The sequence below is a fragment of the Neophocaena asiaeorientalis genome, unplaced genomic scaffold (assembly GCF_003031525.2).
Source record: "Neophocaena asiaeorientalis asiaeorientalis breed wild unplaced genomic scaffold, Neophocaena_asiaeorientalis_V1.1 scaffold136, whole genome shotgun sequence".
NCBI classification, from domain to species: Eukaryota; Metazoa; Chordata; class Mammalia; order Artiodactyla; family Phocoenidae; genus Neophocaena; species Neophocaena asiaeorientalis.
The window spans coordinates 8,643,300-8,665,442 of NW_020185333.1; the positions used below are offsets into that span (position 1 = coordinate 8,643,300).

Sequence of the window (22,143 nt, forward strand, 5' to 3'; positions counted from 1 at the left end):
CACATTAAAACGATTATAAGGTTTTAAGGGCAAAAACCTTTTCTCGTAATCTTTGCTTCTCCCTTAACACCTTACTGTTTGCTGTTTAATGAGTATACTGATAGTACTTGGTCTCTTGGTGGATTGACTTTATCATCTGCTAAGGTCCTCATTTCTAACTGAAAGTCTTAGAGCATCTTCACTCCTTCCTCTGCTGGTCACTGGATGCAAAAGCACGATAAGCTAGATACCAGCTCCCAAGAAATTTACCATCTACTTTAAAATAAAGTTAACGTACATGAAATCACAAGAGAACATTATGCACTAAACTGTATGCATCTAACTTGTTAGTTTTTATATAAGCTTGGAGAATAGACTATTATAGACTTTGTAAGTCAAGGATGTCTTATAGAGAAGATGGAAATTTCCTGAGTCATGGAGGACGGGCACAATTGGGAAGGGGTGTGCATGAGAAAAAGCATGAGTATGAAATTTGACATCATTTAGGGGGCAGTGGGAAACTAAGCATTGGACCATTCTTTAGTGGCCATTTTTCTTGGAGCTGGCAGATATGTAGCAGACATAGAAGTTAGAAGCAAATATATATATTCTGTGTAGTAGGTTGTACATCAGTAATAACATATTGATATTGTAGCACCAAATGAACTCTGGATATTTGTATATGTGATGAAAACATCTAAGCTCAATTACCTCTAATTCAGAGAACATCAGAAAACGAAGTACATGAAATCTTGCTAATTAGAGATTAAAATTTTACATTGTTTATTAAATTCATATTGGCAAGTGGGATAAAAGGCAGAGGTCACCATTTGCTTCATCTATATTTAGTATTAAGTGCTTGTTTTTCTATAAAGAACAACAAATTCATAGTAAAATGCCTTTTATTGATATTTTTCTAACACTTTAGTTTGTATGTGTACCTGGATATACTTTCACCGCATTTACTCTTGATTATTTTCCCTCAAACAATGCAGTTGCTTTACTTAACCAGAGAAATACTTTAACAATGCATCCTTAACAGCAAATTAGTTTTCTATTTTGCATGCTGCAAATTAACCATAGTTAAAGTTGCAAGTGCTGGCTTTTAATGGCATGTTTATCTCTCCATCTTGTTTATTCTGACATATAGGTAGCAGTTGGTCATTGTAGAAAATATGGAAAATATATAAAAGAAAAAAATTAAACAAATACATAAATATAAGCATTTACATACCCCAAATATCAATGACCAGAGTTTTTGTTTTGTTTTGTTTTTCTTGAATTTTTGAATTTTATTTTATTTTTTTATACAGCAGGTTCTTCTTAGTCATCCATTTTACACACATCAGTGTATACATGTCAATCCCAATCGCCCAATTCAGCACACCACCATCCCCACCCCCGCTGCGGCTTTCCCCCATTGGTGTCCATATGTTTGTTCTCTACATCTGTGTCTCTATTTCCACCCTTTCAAACCGGTTCATCTATACCATTTTTCTAGGTTCCACATATATGCGTTAATATACGATATTTGTTTTTCTCTTTCTGACTTACTTCACTCTGTATGACAGTCTCTAGATCCATCCACATCTCTACAAATGACCCAATTTCGTTCCTTTTTATGGCTGAGTAATATTCCATTGTATATATGTACAACACCATCTTTATCCATTCGTCTGTCGATGGGCATTTAGGTTGCTTCCATGACCTGGCTATTGTAAATAGTGCTGCAATGAACATTGGGGTGCATGTATCTTTTTGAATTATGGTTTTCTCTGGATATATGCCCAGTAGTGGGATTGCTGGGTCATATCATAATTCTATTTTTAGTTTTTTAAGGAACCTCCATACAGTTCTCCATAGTGGCTGTATCAATTTACATTCCCACCAACAGTGCAAGAGGGTTCCCTTTTCTCCACACCCTCTCCAGCATTTGTTGTTTGTAGATTTTCTGATGATGCCCATTCTAACTGGGGTGAGGTGATACCTCATTGTAGTTTTGATTTGCAATTCTCTAATAATTAGTGCCATTGAGCAGCTTTTCATGTGCTTCTAGGCCATCTGTATGTCTTCTTTGGAAAAATATCTATTTAGGTCTTCTGCCCATTTTTGGATTGGGTTGTCTGTTTTTTTAATATTGAGTTGCATGAGCTATATATATATTTTGCAGATTAATCCTTTGTCCGTTGATTTGTTTGCAAATATTTTCTCCCATTCTGAGGGTTGTCTTTTCATCTTGTTTATGGTTTCCTTTGCTGTGCAAAAGCTTTGAAGTTTCGTTAGGTCCCACTTGTTTATTTTTGTGTTTATGTCCATTACTCTAGGAGGTGGATCAAAAAAGATCTTGCTGTGCTTTATGTCAAAGAGTGTTCTTCCTATGTTTTCCTCTAAGAGTTTTATAGTGTCTGGTCTTACCTTTAGGTCTCTAATCCATTTTGAGTTTATTTTTATGTATGGTGTTAGGGAGTGTTCTGATTCCATTCTTTTACATGTAGCTGTCCAGTTTTCCCCCAGAGTTTTAACATTCTGACTTGTTTTTCTTTTTAGCCTTTTTTTTAACATGATTTAGACTACATTGTAGAGATAATTTCATGCTCTCCTTTGTCACTTAATATTTTAATAAGCATTTTTCTTAATCATTTATGCTGTACTACATTTATCATGGAACCAGCATGGAATTCTGAAGTGACCATTAAAATAAAATCAGACTTGGTCCCAGACGTGACTCCAGTATTAATATTTGTCTGTCTTTGAACAAGGTAACTTCTGTGGACCTCACTCCATCTGATAATGAAGGGATCTGTTTATCTTAAATGATCTCTAAAATCCTCTTGAGCTTCAATCTTTTAGGTTCCATGCAATGTTTTTTTAAGGGGTACTCATCTGTAGTATTAATTACATATGAATACTTGGCAACTTGAATGCTCATTTATAGTTGGTTGGTTGCATCCCATTTTTGAAGCCAGTATAACTTGGATTACTGCTCTGGGTTTTTTGTTTGTTTGGTTTTTTGTTTTGTCTACTTCAGCTTCATTAGAGTGTATAACCAGAGTACAATGAGAATAGATCTTCAGCTCTGGAGAGGCATAGAATACAGGTCTTAGCAAAATGTCACTCAGGGAGATAGGGATGTTGGATGTTCAAGTATATTGTTTCCATGTCAGCATCTTAGTACATGTTTCAAAATTAGGCCAAAACAACATAACAGATTGCTACCCAACATAGACTTTGATAGTTCTCACAAATGTTGAGAGCCCCAGTGTTGAATTCAGTAATGTCAAAGCTAATATTTACCTTTAAAGCTATACTGTGTTGTTATTAATATTTACTGAAGTATAATTGTTAAATTATTTGATGTTACTCCGATTCCCATTAAATTGATGGAAGAGGCTACTCTGTGATAGTGTTTTCTTTCTTGTAAAACAGTATGACTGCAATTATATGACTTTTATTGTGTAATTTATCTGGAGACCTAGAAGAATATAGAATTTATTTTGAAAGCATATTCTGTCATAAAAGTAAGCTGAAACTGTACTAGTGCATATAGGTTTACTTATTTTTTTTCCTAAATGGTTTCTACTTAAGGTGATTGACACTTAGCTATAAATATAAATTCTTAAAAGCTTGAAATGTGGGTAATCATAATTTTTTAGGGGAAGAATGAAAAAATCTATATGAATTATTTTTATTGTAGTGTCAATTTTTACTAAATTATATTTATCTTGAAATAATTTGATTTTTCAAAATTAAATGAAACCTGAAACAGTTAAAAATACTTATTTTACTTAACACAAGATGTTGGCCAATAAGCAAAGGAATTACTGTAATAATGGAATAATTACTTCAGGTAAGATAATGTTCTGGAATGCTGAGGAATGTCATTTTTTAGAAGAATATTTTTCTTGTTCCTTGTCTTTTAGAAATGGACCTTTTGTACTTTTGACATATTAATCTTCAACTTTCAAATACATGTGAATCAATATTACTTAATATTTTTGTAAAAAGGGTGTTTTGTTGTTGGAGGTGGTGGTGTTGATCGTTGTCATAGATTTTTTCTAAATGGATAAGGTGCTAATAGTTTAAGCTCAGTGAATAGAGTATCCAGGTTTTGCCTAACTATCCTGTTTTCATTCAGTTGCGTACTGACTGGAGAGTCAGAGTGAACAAGGTAAAATCCCATCCTCATTGGAATTTGTGCTCTAGTTAAGGAGAACAGCAAGTAAACCAATAAGCATAGTATATTGTCAGGTAGTGGTAAGTGCTAGAAGGAAAAATAAAGCAGGGAAAGGAATAAACAGTGATAGGGAGGTTTATACTTCAGATGAGGTCATTAGGAAAGGTAATATTGAACAGAAACCTGAAAGAAGGGAGCAAGCCATGAGACTGCCTTGGTGAAGAGCATGAAAGCTAGACAGTGAGGCAAGTGAATCCCGTTGGCTTATCTGGAGAACAGCAAGAGGGACAGTAGGGCTGGGGTTGAATAAGGTATATAGGGGCTAAATCATATATTGCCTTCAAGGCCATGATAAGAACTTTGGTTTGGTTAGTTTTAGGAGCCATCGAAGGTTTTGATCAACATGATGACATGATGCTGGTTTGTGTTTTTAAAGAGGGTCACTGGCTGCTACATGAATTGTCTTTAGGACAGCTGAAGTGAGACCAATGGAGAGTGTAGTCGTCTGATGTGGTGAACCAATAAGAGATGGTCAGGGCTTTGGGATGATGGTGATGGAGTTACACAGTCCACTTTGGGTTGTATTTTGATCCAACAGTACCTGTTAATAAATCAGATGTCTGTGAGGTACAATAAATAGGGATGGTTTATGTTTATATAGGTTTTTCTTAACGAAACTGGATGAATGGGTTGGTGCCATTTACCAGAGGGAGGGAAATTGGAGAAGGGCAGGTGTGGGAAGGGGGCAGGGGTGGTAAAATTAAGACTTAAGGATCTGTTGAGTTTCGGTGCCGATTATACACACATCCGAATAGTGATGTTGAGGGGACAATTGGACATACCATCTAAGCTTTCACTTTTATATTACATTCAAGTAAATACTTTAGTAGGTACTATCTAAAGCTGATAAAATGATTTCTACATGAACAGTGCCCAAATTTAATTAGACTTGTTATACTCTTAGACATATAAATGTAATCCTAGAAGTTTTTTCTAATATAGGAACTTATATATGAAAATATCACCTTAAAAAACTATATCGTTTACCCCTGAAATGTTGATATTGTAGAAAACGTATTTAGAACATTTCTGTGTGGTAAAAATTATAATAAATGCTATCTATTATTATGATAATCTAAAACAAACTAGAAATGTGGATTTGTGAATGCAGCCTCAACTACTGCCACCTTCCAGTGAGTGATCTAAGAGGTCCACACCGCCAAACAGCATCAGCATCTGTGCCCGCGTGTATGTGAGAGTGGTTGTTTTTAAATAAATAGTGGCCAAAATGGTCTGTAGATAGAAAAGTGCAGAAGACAAAACTAGACCAGTTTGACTGAAATGGTGGTCAAATTCATGGGAGAAGGGAAGTTTTGTTTTGTTTTGCCTTGTTTTTGACTGGGGAGTGAAAAACAGAAAGAAGAGATTAAAGCAGTATGCCACAGGAGCTATTAAAGCAAACATCACATTGTAATTTTTAAAAACTTAAGAGAAAGAAGCTTGATGGAAATTTTTCATCTTATATATTGTGCATACCGGGCTTCACTGTTTATGCTTAATAGCAAAAGAGCAGGGCAACATGTTCTGTTATTGTTCACCTGAGGGTTTGTATAGACAATACACACTTCAGTTTTGCATTAATCCTGTTTATGTTCAATGATGAGAAATTAATTTCATTGATTTAAAGAAAATATGGTAGAGAACTTTAAATGGAAGATCAAGCTGTAATTAAGAACTACTCTTTTCTTAACCCTAGTGAATGAACAGTGATGCTCTTTTGTTAATTTTTGAACCAGCTTTCATTCACATACCTTAAACTATTTTCAAGATTTGTCAAGATGTTGCACTAGTTTTACTTGTTTTACCTTGGGTAGATAGAAAGGTGAACTAATATTGAAGATGGCAGTCCTTTGTAAGTTACAATCGACATGATGTGTATGGGATAGTGGGGGATGGGTCCATCTTTTCAATTTATTCATTATGATCACTGTGGCATTCTTCTCTCATTGTGTATCATGTAGAAATGTTTGTGCATTTGGTTTTGACCTATTGACGTGACTCAGTATTTGAAACTCAGACTTTATTTTTTCTGCATATTCTTACTGATTTATAAATTTTGTTCAAATCTCCCGTGAAGCAGCTTGACCATCCTAACGTAGGTTTTCTAATGTCTTGCGGTAAATCCCTAGAACCTGCTTGTTGACACACTGACGACAAGAATTGAGGGCTGCAAGCATATCATTTTAAACTAGTCTCAACAGAAAGAGAAATAGTGTGTGGAAAGGGTACAAAATAAATACTATGGGTATTATTTTTCTCCTTTTTATTTTAGTATTATAATTTCTAAATTCAGATAGAATCCCTCTCTCATCATTTGTGGGAAAATGGCATTTGGCGGGTGGCTATAATCTGGGTGCAGGAATGCAACTAATTCCACTAACCTTTCATTTTCTCTGACTAAAATCTAAGATGAATACTGATATTAATACCAATCCCAGTAGTCTGACAAATCTGTTACTTGTAATTTACCATACAGCTGATTTATGATCACAAATAATTAGGTAGCCTTACACAGAATTGTGAGCCATTGGATTCTATTTAAATATGCAATCTAAATTATATTCCTTATACTGTCTCTTTTTTGTCCCATCTCCACTTCTCCATGAACATACTGATCTGTTCATAGAAAATGCATAGGGTTAGAATGAGATTCTGTTTTCACATTGAGAGCATCTTGACATATTCCACCATATTCAAGCATTCCTTGTTTCTGTCCACATTTCTCTGTAGGCTCAAATAGAATTAGATAAGTTATTTGAAAAGAGGCATAATTTGCTATATATTCTCCACTTCTCCATGATCATACTGATCTGTTCATAGAAAATGCACAGGGTTAGAATGAGATTCTGTTTTCACATTGAGAGCATCTTGACATATTCCACCATATTCAAGCATTCCTTGTTTCTGTCCACATTTCTCTGTAGGCTCAAATAGAATTAGATAAGTTATTTGAAGGCCACTAGGGATATTAAGCATATTTGTTTGTGAAAGATGCTAATCTGCAGTATCTTAAATGAGTTAAAATGAATTATCAACCTTAAAATGAAAATTTTCCAGCTGTTAAATTAAAGCATAATTTTCATATAGTAAAATTCACCCTGCTTTATTAATGTACAGTTTTGTGAGTTTTGGTAAACGCACAGTCATGTATTCACTACCACTGTCAAGATAGAAAACAGTTCCTTTACTCCAAAAACACCCCCCAGGCCTGTGTCAACTTCTCCCGTTACCCTAAACCCTTGGAAATTATCAGTCTGATTTGTGTTATATAATTTTGCTTTTTCCCAAAGGTCATATAAATAGAATCATGTAGTATAGAGCCTTTTGAGTTTGGGTTCTTTCTGTTAGCACCATGAATTTGAGATTCATCCAAGTTGTCAAGACTATCAATAGTTTGTTCCTTTTTTATTGCTCAGAGTATGTATTCCATTGTAAAACACACTATGGTTTGTTTATCCATCCCTCTACTAAGGGACATTTGGGTTGTGTCCAGTTATTGGCGATTATAAGTACTGCCACATTTAATATCACCGTGAAGTCTTTAATGTTCAACATGTATTGGAAAATTAGATTCTCAAAAAAAAAAGTTTCCTCAACATCTATCTTTTTGATTTCTAAAGCAGTCCCCTAAAAGTGTTAGAAATGAATATTGCCCTTGAATAAGTTAACTTAAAAATTAACTTCAAATTTATTTCTCCAGCTTAAAAACAAGTCAGTGAAAACTATACTTAAAGTATAAACTATACTTAAACTATAAGTGAAAACTTAAAATTAAAGCTTATATTCAGCCTAATAATATACCACACTGATTCTTCTGGATGTCATGAAAGAATCCTCAAAATTAGTATGTATATTTATAAAACCCACTCTTGAGATGCTGGGGAAATGGCTTACAGGTGGCACACGGGCAATCCTCATTTCAAATACAGCTAGATTTTGTGTTACCACTTCTCTGGGCTATGATTTCTCGAAGTTGGGTGTTTTGCCTGTTAGGATAGTTAGTACAAGAAATATGGACTAATGTATATGGCAGCCTCTGAAGATTCGGTTTTAATAAAAGATATTTTTCAAAGCCTTGCTTTCAGAGATTATTAAATAAGATTTTACATGTAGAAGGCAAGCAACATAATATATTTTAAATATTTTTCTACATTATGAAAGTATCCTAAAAATGATTTTCTTTCCCGTATCAGTTTGGTCATGTATTTCTGTAATAGCCTCTTGTTCTTTTTGTCTAAAAGCTGTGAGTGCTTCGTGGGACACACACCATGCCAGGCCTTGGTTGACTCAGGGTCTGCCCTTAAGCATTTTGCAATTAGACAGAAAGAGAAGAAAGACATAGATGAATATATAGAAAACACAATGTCAATGTATGAACACTTAGCAAATACATATAAAAGATTAAAGTTCAAAGAAAATTACTGTTTTGTGGGATGTCACAGGAGGTTCATCTATAGACAGTAAAGATGGATATTTCTACTTTGCTTTATATCCGGAAAAGTTGAACTAATCAAGGTATCAGGAATTGCTCAAATGAAGGAAAGAAAAGTACTTGGTAAGGGTAATGTTTGAGGTATGTTATGTAGGAAAAGCCAGTGGGATATGCAGAAGGTCACCCCTCTGATCATATGCCTCTCACACCAGGAATGTAGAAGGCTGTAGAGGATTGTATCTGTGAGCCTTCATCTTCAAAATGCAAAAATCACTAATTAAGAAGAGCATTAGAAAATATATTCTTGGTTTGTTTCAAGTGTGCACATGCAGATAGTGGATGTATTCCTCATTAAAGTTTAAACAACACACATTGAATTTAACAGGAGGCGAAGGCTGTGGGGAGGATGGCTGTGTATCTTTAAGACTACGTGTGCTTGTGCATTACCAGTGTATTATTCAGGAATGACAGCCGCAGTGCAGAACACTCTGTGAATGTCTGATGATAATATAAAGGGAATGAAGTACTGCTGTAAATGGTGGGATGGTTTACTTGGCAGTTTTAACGTGGAACCAGCCAAATAAAATTGATCTATTTTATTCCTCTGGTATCCTAAAAATTTCCCATGAGCTAAATCAATGACTGAACATTTTCCTATGTCCCATGAGATATTTTCTCCACTACCAAAAGTAAACATACATGATTGCTAATGAAAATTCTTCATTTTTACCACTTATCTAGTTGCAAGTAAAACTGAACCTACTTTTTGAATGAGTTTGTGAAGGGGAAAAAAAAAATCCCGCATGTAATTACAAATAATGTAATTATTTACATAAATTGAGTTTTCCCTTTTGGTATTTTATATACAAATTCTTCATCTATTTGTACCTTCCTCATTTATTATTTTTTTATTAAGACTTTTTTTTTTAGAGCCATTTTAGATTCATAGCAATATTGAGGAGAAGGTACAGATATTTCCCATATACCCCTGGCTCCCACACATGCCTAGCTTTCCTCATTTTCACCATCCTCCACCATAGTGGTACATTTGTTAAAAATGATGAACCTACATTTATACATAACCACCCAAAGTTCATAGTTTACATTCCCTTTTTTACATGATAGAAATTGCTTTTATTTTTCCCTTCAGAATTGAATAAGATCAATTTTGTATAAAAATTTATATAATACTGAATAAAGTACACTGGAATGATATTCTTATAAATTGGCTTATTTTTAACTAGAATATTATACTAATATAAAAAGTTTGCTTTAAAATGTAATAAGATAAAATATGACTCTTTAGAACTTTATTAAAATGGCGATAAGATATCTAGGCATTTTTTTTCAGATTTAGATACGCAACAAATGCCACTCGAAGCCTTTCTTCACTTCTAGTATAATTCACTAAAATCCATTTAAGCTAATTACCTGCGACTAGTAAGTTTTAGCAGTAAGCCCCTATAATTCCATAAAATATTAGATAAGCTTTGCTTTTCATTTTCTTCAGGATACTCCATCTGTTGATTTGCAGCAAAGCTAAAGAGTAGGGGGAAGCTACCCTGATTAAATTCTTTTATCATTGAAGATAAAATATAGAATCAGCCAGAACAAATGTGGTTTCACAAATCACCCATTCTTGTGTCATAGTGCAGTGCTTCTTTGAAAACTCTTAAATCTTTGGAACTAAGCTGCAACAGGCAGATAGAACATTCCTGACATTGATGTGGTTGTTGAATATTTGGTCAGTAAGTCTTTTTCTTTTATACAGTATATGCTTAAATTGCAAAGGAAAAAAAATTCCTTGTACATGACAATATAGTAGGACATAGAAAGGATGTGTATTTTTCTCGTTTGTTTTGCTAACAGAACCCACTCTGGCCCTTGAGTCAGCTAAATTTATATCCATGTTTATAAGAATTTATGAAAAGGTGATGTTTGAAATCCCTGCTGTAATTCCCATCAAATCACCATTTTGCAGTCCGTGTACTCACTGGCCTTCATTTGGGATGTACATCTTCCAAGGTTACACCATGGTAGCTGTAACCCTTAAGTTATTAATAAGGTTATTAGCTTGTGCTCTGGGTGGTGACAGTGGACTTCCTGTCACTGTATCATTGTGCTTTCATTTCACCATAAACTGTCATTTGAATTCCAAGGTCGCTCAAACAAACAAGAATTCAAAAATCGGTATTGAAAAAGTCTTCAAAGACAGATAAAAAACACACTTGAAAAATCTTAGGAGAGATTTTTTCTTTCATCTCTGAACTTCCTAGAGACTCAGATATATAGTTGAAATTTGAAAACCTTTAGGTTTTTCAAAATGTCTTCTTGCAGTGGACACAGAGAAAAACCCTTAAAGTTCTTTTCATTCGAACTAGTTAGGAGAAATAAAAATGAAAAAGTTTTTTCAGTCTTGATGGTTCATATACCAAAGGCCTCTTGCTCCCTCTACAGAAGGTGCTTCAAAATTGCAGTCACAAATATTAAAAAAAAAAAAAATTTAACGAAACAGATTTGTCTTGAGGTTCATGATTTTAAAAAAGGTTTGGACCCATATGTACCTCCAGTGTCCTGCAAACAGGTTGGTTGTCCTAAAGTTGGTCAGGGTAGGTTTGTGTGTTTCTACTTTGGTGTTTCTCACTGGCATCAGCTTAGGATAAACTCCATTAGCAACAACTGTTAAAAAAAAGTACGTTTTTGTCGTTTTGTTATTAATTGGCTTTGTCTGTTTACTCAATGGATGAGTAAAATGCTTGGGAATTTCTTTTGATATTAGGTAATTGTTTTACATATTTGCATTCTTTTTTACTTAGCCAGGGAATTTAAGCCATAAAAATAATGGCCTCTACCTTAAAGACTTATAAAGTTCTCTTATTATCTACTTCTGATTGTTCCAGTCATTTTTAGATCTTTGTTAATTTTTGTCCCAACAACAACTATCTGAATTGTAACTTCACGGGAGAAAGAATTGTTTCACTTAACTGGATTTTTTCAACTGTAAGTTATATTCATAAGAGACAATTGAACTTTCTATAAATACTTCATTAATATATAAAATAATCTTGCATATGTATCATCTTAATTTACCAATTTAAGTTAAATAGGAACAAAATGTTAATATTTTAATAGCTTTGGTGTAAATAATTTTATGCATTCACTTACAACTCCAGGACCTTTTTATTTTATTTGACAGGTTACTAGCTTCTCTTATTGTGCCATTTTAAGATTACAAGTATGAAAACTCTTATTTCATCAAGAGTTTTAAAAGTCCTTTTAATTTGTATTTAGTATAAGAACAGCCCTTCTGATGTTACCCTGTAATTGAAAAATGAACACAAGTGACAAAGTAGTTTCTTTGATTTGAATATGTCACATCAGACTTGCCTGTCCTGAATTGTTATGCTAAAACTAGACTGGATTTTTTTTTTTCCCCTCTGGTAGGTGTACTGGTCCATTAGCAAATTCCCTTTCAGAGAAAACAAGAGACCCAGTAGAGGAAGATGACGATGAATACAAGATTCCTTCATCCCATCCTGTTTCCCTGAATTCACAACCATCTCATTGTCATAATGTAAAACCTCCTCCTAGGTAAGAATATGGGCCATTTATCATCACCTCACGTCTGCAGTAAGCATTATCATTTATGGCATTTGTTTTTAAACAACTGAATCACATCTGTTTAATAAAAACCCTTGATTTCTTGCTCAAAGCCTCCTCTACCTATAATACTATTTTTCTCCATGGCCTTTCAGAGAAAATGAAAAGATGTAGATTTCTATTAACTAGGAAGTCCTTTGACTAAATTAGTTGACTGGTAAGTCTAATGGAATAATTTGTTGCCCCTCTCCCCAAAAAACAAATTGTACTGTAGTAAAACTTTGCTGTAGGTTACATATAGTGGTGATTAATTCATGAATTTTCAATAAGCTATTTTCAATGCATTTTATCAGTTCTAAGCACATATCTCATGAAGAAAAATTAGTGCTTAGAAAATAAGGCATTATACCAACCTTCCTTAGAATTGTTCTTCATGAAGTAAGGACTAGTATAATCTATATTGATTTTCAGATCTCGAAGAATTGAAAAAAATTATTTCCCTTAGCTATTTTTATCAGGTACTATTTTACTTTTCCTTGGATCAAACAAGAATGTGAGGAATTGTGTTCTGTTTTCTTCTTGTCAGTTGTTTATTCTCACTGTTATGGAGACATCCTTGGTCTTTGAAGTAGCAGCCCCATGGAGGTATAGGAGTTATTGAAAATGGGTGGTGTGTATTGAAACATTAGTTTGTCTTTAAGTAGAAGGACAATTGTGTGTTTATATAATTGAATTAGTAAATCATAATCTAATATTATTTTTGTTTTTTTAAATCTAATTGACATATATGAAGTACTCAGTAAGTCAAATCTCAGTTTCAGACTTATTTTCTGAGCTCCAGTTTTCTTTGTCTAATTACATCCCTGGAGCTCTGCTTGGCACATACAGAAGAGGGCTCAGCTACTGCTGGTGGCCCAGGCTTCTTGCCTTTCAGTATCTCTTTACTGACTGAGGAATAGGAGAGCTGTTTAACACTTCAGTCATCTATGTCATCTTTACTTAGTGTGCCATTTCCTTTTGAGGTCAAGTCAATCAACAGAAAGCATTTTATGAGTGGAGTGTTCCTTTCTTTTCAGATGAAAAGTCTAAAAAATGTTTTAATGCCTTTCTTCAAGTATTGTATTGCAGTACTTGGAAAAGAGAAGCAAAACTCCATTTAAACCAGAGATCTGCCTTAGTGAGTTACAAGGTTAGAATTATCAACACTATGCAGAATTATTAACCATGGTTATTAACACTTTGCTGTCCAGGGCTTCATATTTCAAAGCAAGAACCAAACCTTTCTTTGCTGATTTCTGGTCTTTAGGACATTTGTTGGTAACATTGAGAAGACAGAGAAATAACTGAGAGATAATAATTTGTTATGTTAGAAGAACCAAATGTCTACTATTGTTATTAGAGAAAAAAGTTATTCCTTTACATCAAGTATAAATTTTTACAATTTTCAGTTCCCTTGGCTCTTACAAATGTGTAGTAATTTTAAAAAACTGAAATAAGATGAGCTTTTTTGGTCTCCTTGGGACCTCATTTTTTTTCACCACTGGATAAGTGAGTGGTATAATTTTAATACTTTAAATTTTAATTGTCACATCATACTGGATGAGATTTTTGGTGGCAGGCCTCCCAAATCCTGAAAATAAATTTGATTTATGACCACCATTACCATCTTTCTACAGTTACAGAGAAGTAGGGTAAATGTTGATAATCCCTAATCTTAATTGGAGTGAATTTTCTGTCTAATTTGTTCTTGAAAGTCAATGGGTGAAGTATCTTCTTAGATCCTCTACAAAGCACTCTTTAAACTTAGACACATCCTTTCCTTCTATGTTTTTCCTCTCTTTGGAACATCAGGAGAACTAAATTGTCAGTATGTGGAAAAAGTTAAACCGTATTATTCATAGATTCATAAACCATATTATTCATAGATGAATAATTCCATTTCAGTAAAAATCCATCGTTACTATGAAAATTCAATACATGATAACTATTTTTAAATGAACCATCTCTGGCCCCTTAAAGAGATGTGGCCACCAGAGAGAATGGAAATGAATTTCAGATGAAGCACTTTGCAATAACTATTCAAATGTCCAATATCTCCTCCATTATGTATGTACTTTTACTTTGCCCCAAGAATTCACAGTAAATCAGGGGAAAGTAAAATATAAACTCTGCCTTCTATAGCTCTTTGTGAGCACAGTAACTTGGTGAGCAGACAGTTGCTACACAGCTATATTCTGAAGACAAAATACGCTCCGTGCCTTCTCTTCCTGCTGCTACCTTCCTGTGCCCCGGATTTGTGCATTGCATTCATAGTATGATTCAAAAGCATTAATACCAACAATAAAAACACTTTTTTTAGGGCTTCCCTGGTGGCGCGGTGGTTGAGAGTCTGCCTGCCGATGCAGGGGACGCGGGTTCGTACCTCCGTCTGGGAAAATCCCACATGCCGCGGAGCGGCTGGGTCCGTGAGCCATGGCCGCTGAGCCCGCGTGTCCGGAGCCTGTGCTCCGCAACAGGAGAGGCCACGACAGTGAGAGGCCCGCGTACCGCAAAAAAATAAAACCAAATAACCCCCACTTTTTTTAGTATTATCCTTTTACAGACACCCAGATTAAAATATTTGTTGTGTACCCAAGGCCTTTGCTAAAGTCATTTCTCTACAGTTGTCAGAAGTGCCAGTTTTGTTCATGGCAGTGGTGATATTATACTCCAGACTCTAGGTCTTTGAATATGCCTATCTGAATTTTAATGGACTTTCTGAATATTTAATAATTCTCCTTCCTTGACAGCCTCTAGTTTATAATAAGGAAAGCTTAACTTACAGAAATAAGAATATACTGTTAAGTACCATTAACCAGTTATGATGTCATTGGGACTTTTACATATTTTTTGCCTGCATATTACATTTTCTTCTTCAAAACCTTGATAGGGTAATATTGAAATCTTCCAAAATGATGTTAATTCCACAGGTGTGTTTAGGGTATCAGCTATTTTGTGGCCCTTGTGATTCTTAGTTTCACTTAAAAAAAGAAAAAAAAACCTTTGTCTTCCATGGAATATTTACTTCTGCTTTGTAAAAGTATTCAAGTATCTAGATAATATTACTTTACTTTCTCTAGAAAAGGACATTAATTATATTTATATCCTAACTTTATTACATGAGCAGTGTTGCTAGTTCCCATCATCTCCCCACCCCCAAATGACTTTTAAGTGGAAAGTAATTATCCTTATGAGTTTTGTCCTTTGATTTCTGCTTTAGGTCTTGTGATAACGGTCACTGCATATTGAATGGAACACACGGTACGTCTTCAGAGATGAAGAAATCAAACATCCCTGAGTTAGGCATATATTTAAAGGGTATGTATAAGACATATTCTCTTTGTAGTCTATGTCTTAATGGTCAGAATTTAAAGGCAAAATTCCATGCCATTGTTGTACTGAAAATACATTAAGATTTTGTGTTATCCTCTAGGAGATGTTTTTGATTCAGCCTCTGATCCAGTGCCATTACCACCTGCCAGGCCTCCAACTCGGGACAATCCAAAGCATGGTTCTTCACTCAACAGGACGCCCTCTGATTATGATCTTCTCATCCCTCCATTAGGTCGAAACCTTTAAAACAATTTCAAGCAAGCCTCCCTGCCACCTCTTCCAATTAATATCTGAATTATCAGAATTCTTAGTTCAGTGCAATGTAGACTCACTAGGTTATAAATCTGTCTGAATTAGAATGGAATCTCCAGGTGATAGTGGCTCTCGGTTCATGTGACCATTATTCCATTTAGATGACTGAAGCAGTGGTGTAAATAGCTGGCATCAGTTAGGGATTTATCAAGCTGTCTCTTCATGTACTAAATGCAGTCTACAAAATCTTATGAGGGCATTGTTCATTCCCCCAGGTGCTTGTGTTCTAGTAGATTTGAAGTATTCATCTGAGATTTTCTTTAAGTATAATTTCTTAATGAATGCGTACTTCCTTTTCCTTTCAATATAAAATGACCCACTTCCACTTAGCTAATTACATTTGGGAAATTATATATTTTATTGTAGAGAGCTGCAAATAAATTCTGTCTTATAATCACTGCAACTAGAACACATCCAGAGAATCTCAGTTTCTTTGTTTCAAATTTTACCATGAAGTACACTTAATGTGTGTGTATGTGTACATGTGTGAAGGTACACACAGATGTGTATTTATGTTAAAATTGGCCAGTGCAGGTGTCTGTTTATTTCATTTATTCTAGGTAGGAAGCTTCTCACCCTATTTTTAGAGGAGGACAATTAAGAAACCTTCACAAGTTAAGGCTTCACAATAATGAGTCACCATAGCATAAAATAATGTATAATGAAGGTTCATTTATAAGCTTATCTGAATCATTAGGCTACTAGAAATGAACCTCTCCATTTTTTTCCCCATAAACTGGTGTTTCCAGTTATACAGTTGAATGTCTTGCAGGAGCAAGACATTCAGTTCAGTGCTTTACTCTCACCTACGTGGATTACCAGCACCTCCCAACTTCCTTCTTTACCTATAGTCTTTTTCTCTTCCACTTCTTCCTGTATGCTGTTTTTGACCTATTACCCAAGTCTTTATGACTAGATCAGCACTGTCCAATAGAACTTTATGTGGTGACATAAAAGACCTATATGTGTGACTGTAGAACTGAATTTTAGTTAATTTAAATTTAAACTAAATAGCTATATGTGGATAGTTACTACCATATTGGACAATGCAGATAAATGTTCCAACCTTTTTAACTCATCCTTCCTTTGGCTCTTCATGTACATCTCATATTTTATTTATGCTATTCACTCTGCCTAGTAGACACCATCCCTGTATTTGATGAACAAATGTTTTTGAGGCCCTGATATCCCAGGCCTTCCTGTTCTTGGTAATACCTTGCTGAATGCCACTGTCTGCATTCCTCTTCCCTCTTACAATGCATCTCTCTCTCCCTCTGGGACCTATTCACCTGTGAGTCTTCTGTGAACTTTTCTTAGGTCTCACTGTGGAATCCAAGCTCCTTGGGGTCGAGGACTTATGATTTTGATCTACACATTACCCATGTGCCTAGCATGGTGCCTGACATTTAGGGGCTGATAAAGGATTTGAATAAATGAGATAATGTAGGAAATAGCTGAAAGTTGGAATGATAACAAAGCTCTTTCTTTCTCTCTCCTATACCTTCATATATTTTACATTAGAAAAATATTTATGATATTAGAGAAAAAATTTTGAATACTTTTTGCAAGGCAAGCTGGATGAGTGGTGAAACCATTTATATTTAAATATACCTTTATATTTAAGTCAATGTATTTAAACCCATGAGAATTTTTATTACTAGAAGATGTAGGTATTTATACCCTGTTTCATTCACAAAGTATTTGTGAGTGCTTACAAAAATACATACACTGCAATTTTATTTTTTAAAGAATCAAGATGAGGGAAAATATGAATAGGATAGTAAGACGTGGCAGGGGAAACACAAGTAGACATAAAAGCATACTGCAGTATTCTACAGCTACTAAAGTTGGGAACTATGCAAATATAAATAACTAGCTTTGCGACCACCACAAGAGGTAGTTCTATTGATATATTTAACTGTTTCTCCCTAGAGATATCTGGTAAGTAGAAAAAGATCATATTCCTCTACTGCAGGTGCATTTTCTGTATATTTTGACAATGAAATATATGGAGCATTAGTTTAAATGAATTAAAATGCCGTGGAGCAAACTTTTAAAAGATAATCTAAACTATTCTGTGACATTAAATTTTTGTGCATAGTGTGATTTTCTAATTAGAGGCTGTGAACTCTTATTGTTACACAAAAATTCTGTTTTGATGATGTGATCTGTAATATATTTAGTTCAGACCTCCAATGTCTTAATATTATAAAGGTTACAAGTGAATAATAAGCTGTTTCATAACCTGAAATACTGCTTTTTAATAGAAAGGGCTGAGAGATCGAAAAAGTCTGTATGCATACATGTGTGTTTGTGTGTCTGTGTTTCTCTCCAAACACCTCCTAGAAAATAATCAGCTCCCATTAACAAAGTCAGTGAACTGCTTGCTGGGTAAACACTGCAGGTGAAATTGTTTATAAGCAGCAAGAGAAAATCATTATTTTTGCCTGATACTGTGTCTTGATTACTGAAGTTCTGCTGTTGATACTGACCTTTCTTTCAATGCAGGTGAAGATGCTTTTGATGCCCTCCCCCCATCCCTCCCACCTCCCCCACCTCCCGCAAGGCATAGTCTCATCGAACATTCAAAACCTCCTGGCTCCAGTAGCCGACCATCCTCAGGACAGGACCTTTTCCTCCTTCCTTCAGGTAGGAGGGAAAAACCCAGCAAACCTTTTCACTGAAAGCAAAAATACTTCTAAGATGATACTGTCAAATAAGCATTAGTGATTCATTGGTTTCTAGCTCCCAAGCTGAAAAATCCCTGGGTGGGGAAAACAGCAGTTGGATAGGTTTGTCTGTCAATTGTTTGGTTTAATGGCAAAAGGATTACAAAAATGGCAAAAGCAACAAGGAATCATAGAATTCAGAAATGGTGCTGAAGAGATTATCAAATAACACCTGTATGTTACAAAAGGTGAGAACCAGAAGTGCTCTGTTTTGGGGCTAAAAGTGATGGGGACAAATTTAGACTTTCTCCTAATTCTGAGTGCAATATTTTTTTCAAACAATGTGTTTAAAAATTTTTACTAAGTATGCTTTAGGGTCATAATTTTATTCAAAAACGTAATATCGGTAAATTATATTGTTGTAACATTAATAGATATGTTTTTCTGAAATATCTGCATTTTATTGTTTTGTTACTGTTTTGATTTTTAATGCCTCAATGTATCTACTAAAATTATTGGTCTTCAAGGAAAAATTAATAGTTTTTAAAAAAGAACTCAGGTGAGGAGTAGAAATAAAAAGACTTAATAAACCATCCACTCCACTAGTCAGAATTATCAGGAAAAAAAAATTCAGTTATGTTGAATCTGCTGATACTAATTGTTCCCGTCAGTCCTACTGGTGATACTGTGATCTGTACGCTGAAATGTCTGCCTCCTCGACTTGGTTTGGTTAAATATAGGGTAAAGATTTTCTTTTTTTAACAACTGCTTTACATTTGTGTATGAGATAAATCATGAAAGCTTTCTAAGAGTGCTCACTTTGTCCTTTGGCCACCTACATGCTTCTTTGAAAACTTGGGAATCTTAACCATTATAATTCACCTTTAACATTTTTCTCACTTTTTTTCCATTTGGTTTGATAATTCAGAAGTTTGAGGCAGTTTGTAGATATGACCCACAAAATTATAGACATATAACTTGGAATATATAGCTTCAGTTTCTAAAAGTAGTTTATCTTCAAGGAATAATTTTTCATCAGTAAATATTGAATTGTCCTCTGTGTCACCCACTCTGTGAGATGCCTCCCTGCCCTCATGGATCAGATTAATTCACTGAATGCTACCAATCAAAGAGCAAGGTTCATAACCCTTCTAATCCAAGCAGAAAGCATGGATAATTATTAGGCTCTTATTCATATAGCTACATATACCCGCTAACATTTTGCTATCTTTTTCACTTATACTTATTCAAATCTTTGTTTTATACATGGACTTTAATTAACATTTAAAAATGAATATATACAGCAGAAACTAACACAACATTGTAAAGCAACTATACTCCAATAAATTTTTTTAAAAAAATGAATATCTCTAAATCTTAGTAAACTTAGCCTTGCCCAAGGCAAACTTCTGGATAATTTCTAGCCAGATTCCTATAAGGTACCTATCACCTTTTATATATGTAATTTAAGCCCCATTAAATGAAAGTTAAATGTAGTGCCTTCTTTTAAAATTAAGTCAAGCTTTCCAGGCTTGACTTAATTCTTACACTTTTTTACACAAACACACACTTTAACCTGTTTTTATCAAATGAATTAATTGTAAAATATTTCAGTTCTTTATCATCATTTCATTGTTCATATTGCTTTTGTAAACATCTTCAAAAAGTTTTTTCTCAAGATTACTAAAAAAGTCACTTCAAAATAAAAAGGCCCCCTTTTATTAGAATGAAAGTTGTATAAACTGTTTTATTTCATATATAGCTTTGCTTGGCTGCCAGGTAGGCTCAGTAGCAGTTATCCTTAACCTGTGGTGTGAGGCTAACATGGGACCAGAGTAGGGTCATTTGAACCTGTTGGCTCTCTCTTGAACTCCTTTTATTCATGGAAGTATTCTAATTCCATTCAAGTAATGTTGATATCCCTAGATAATAAATACTTCTGAGAAACAAATGGCAACTTTTCCCCCCTTTCCAGTCTCATATAATTAACTGGACAAATTTCTAGTCTGTTGTCAGATCCTTTATGAGATCCAATGAGTCAACTGTTTTTATTCCATTTTAAGCCACATGTATAGACCACATCTTTTTCAAAAGAAATATTTTAATTTGTCTTAACATAATGATATCATAGAACATGAAAGTTTCTTTCAGCTTTAAATAAGCACTTGACTGTATCATTTTGCAAAGTATTCAACACATTACGCTGTCTAAAGAAGTGTAATAGAAAATTTACAAAAGCAGTTCTTCATGCTGAACTGAACTTCATGAAAGAATACACTATAAATGCTAAACAAAAGTTTAACTTAATAGCTGTAGAACCATACAAGGTAAACAACGGTGATTGCTAAATTTAAATGGACTGTATGAGCACTTTACTGCTATTATTTTCACTATAGTTTAATCTGTAAAATTTTAGTCCAGTGTAATGATAAGCCTTTTCTGGCATTATGAAGATTTGGTTTCCTTGAGGAAATCATTATCCCTAATTAAAGACAAAGGTTGGATATCCCCATGATGTTGTACTAAATACCTACTCAAACCTACCTCTTTATTCCAGCATTCAGTGCCCTGCACACCTGAGTCGGGTCCACCTTTCCAGCCTTATAGCCCAGTGGCTGCTCTATAGTAGTGGTTTTCAAACTACAGGGTCCTGTGTTTGTGCAAAGGAGCCTTAGGACTCCTGTATGATCAAGCGGGGGAAGCAAAGCAGGGGCACAGCTCTGATGCTGCTTTTAACTGTTTTCTATTTTAGGCCTTCATGCAAGATTTCTTTTGGCAAAATAGTAATGGCCACTGCTGTACATGAGCCATCTACTCTGGACAGGCCAGTCATATCTTAACAAAACCTGAAGAGTCCTCAAAAAAAAGCTTTACACTTTACTGTCTCCAAACCCAGGGCTACTGCTAGCATATATGTGCTTTTGTCCGAATTACAAAAAGGCATTTCTTTTGTGTTGGTGGGTTGAAATCGGCACCCCTCCCTCTGCTTTGTGCCAGGGCCAGTGCTCCAGGAACAAAGCCAAGGCTGTATTTAAGTCTGCTCAGTCCTATTACTGCATGTCTTTGTGCAGTGCACAAAATACACAACGTATTTGGCAGCCCTTACTGAACCTTTTTCTCACTGTATTTCTAACCTGGAATCTCTTTTGAAGTCCTTATCCAATCTTAAAGTCACAATTCAACTCTAAAAGCTAGCCAGATTGACTTTATTAGAGATGAAGGAAGGTTTTCCACGGGATCCAGAAATGCAATTGCATAAGTAAAATACAAAGAAAACTTGGATCATTAGTAGCAGTTATTGGAAAGGATTTCTAGGGGTTTGGTTGACTGTGACCTTTATGAAGCACACTCATGACGTAGTTACCAGGGACTCTCATGCCCTCTGAGGGTTGCACTCACAGAGTTCAAATCAGAGATCGAGTGAGGCAAGTCCTCCCCCAGGCTCAGCCAGTGTGGAGACTACTGTGTTCAGGTGTTGAAGGATTGATGGGTAGAGCCGTGGTTCTCAAATTGTGGTCTTGAGACCAGCAGCATTAACACTACCT

General features: G+C 34.8%; 1 protein-coding gene across 2 annotated transcripts in view; it reads left to right on the plus strand.

The window, feature by feature from the left end:
* CBLB (Cbl proto-oncogene B) overlaps window positions 1-22,143 on the plus strand; it is a 208,584-nt gene that overhangs the window by 166,715 nt on the left and 19,726 nt on the right. Inside the window, exons 14-17 of one of the 2 annotated variants that reach the window (XM_024735359.1) lie at window positions 12,090-12,236; window positions 15,505-15,602; window positions 15,718-15,849; window positions 18,438-18,578. In XM_024735359.1, coding sequence (XP_024591127.1) covers window positions 12,090-12,236; window positions 15,505-15,602; window positions 15,718-15,849; window positions 18,438-18,578 — 518 coding nt within the window. The remainder of the gene's footprint in view (window positions 1-12,089; window positions 12,237-15,504; window positions 15,603-15,717; window positions 15,850-18,437; window positions 18,579-22,143) is intronic. The other variant, XM_024735360.1, reaches the window with a different exon arrangement.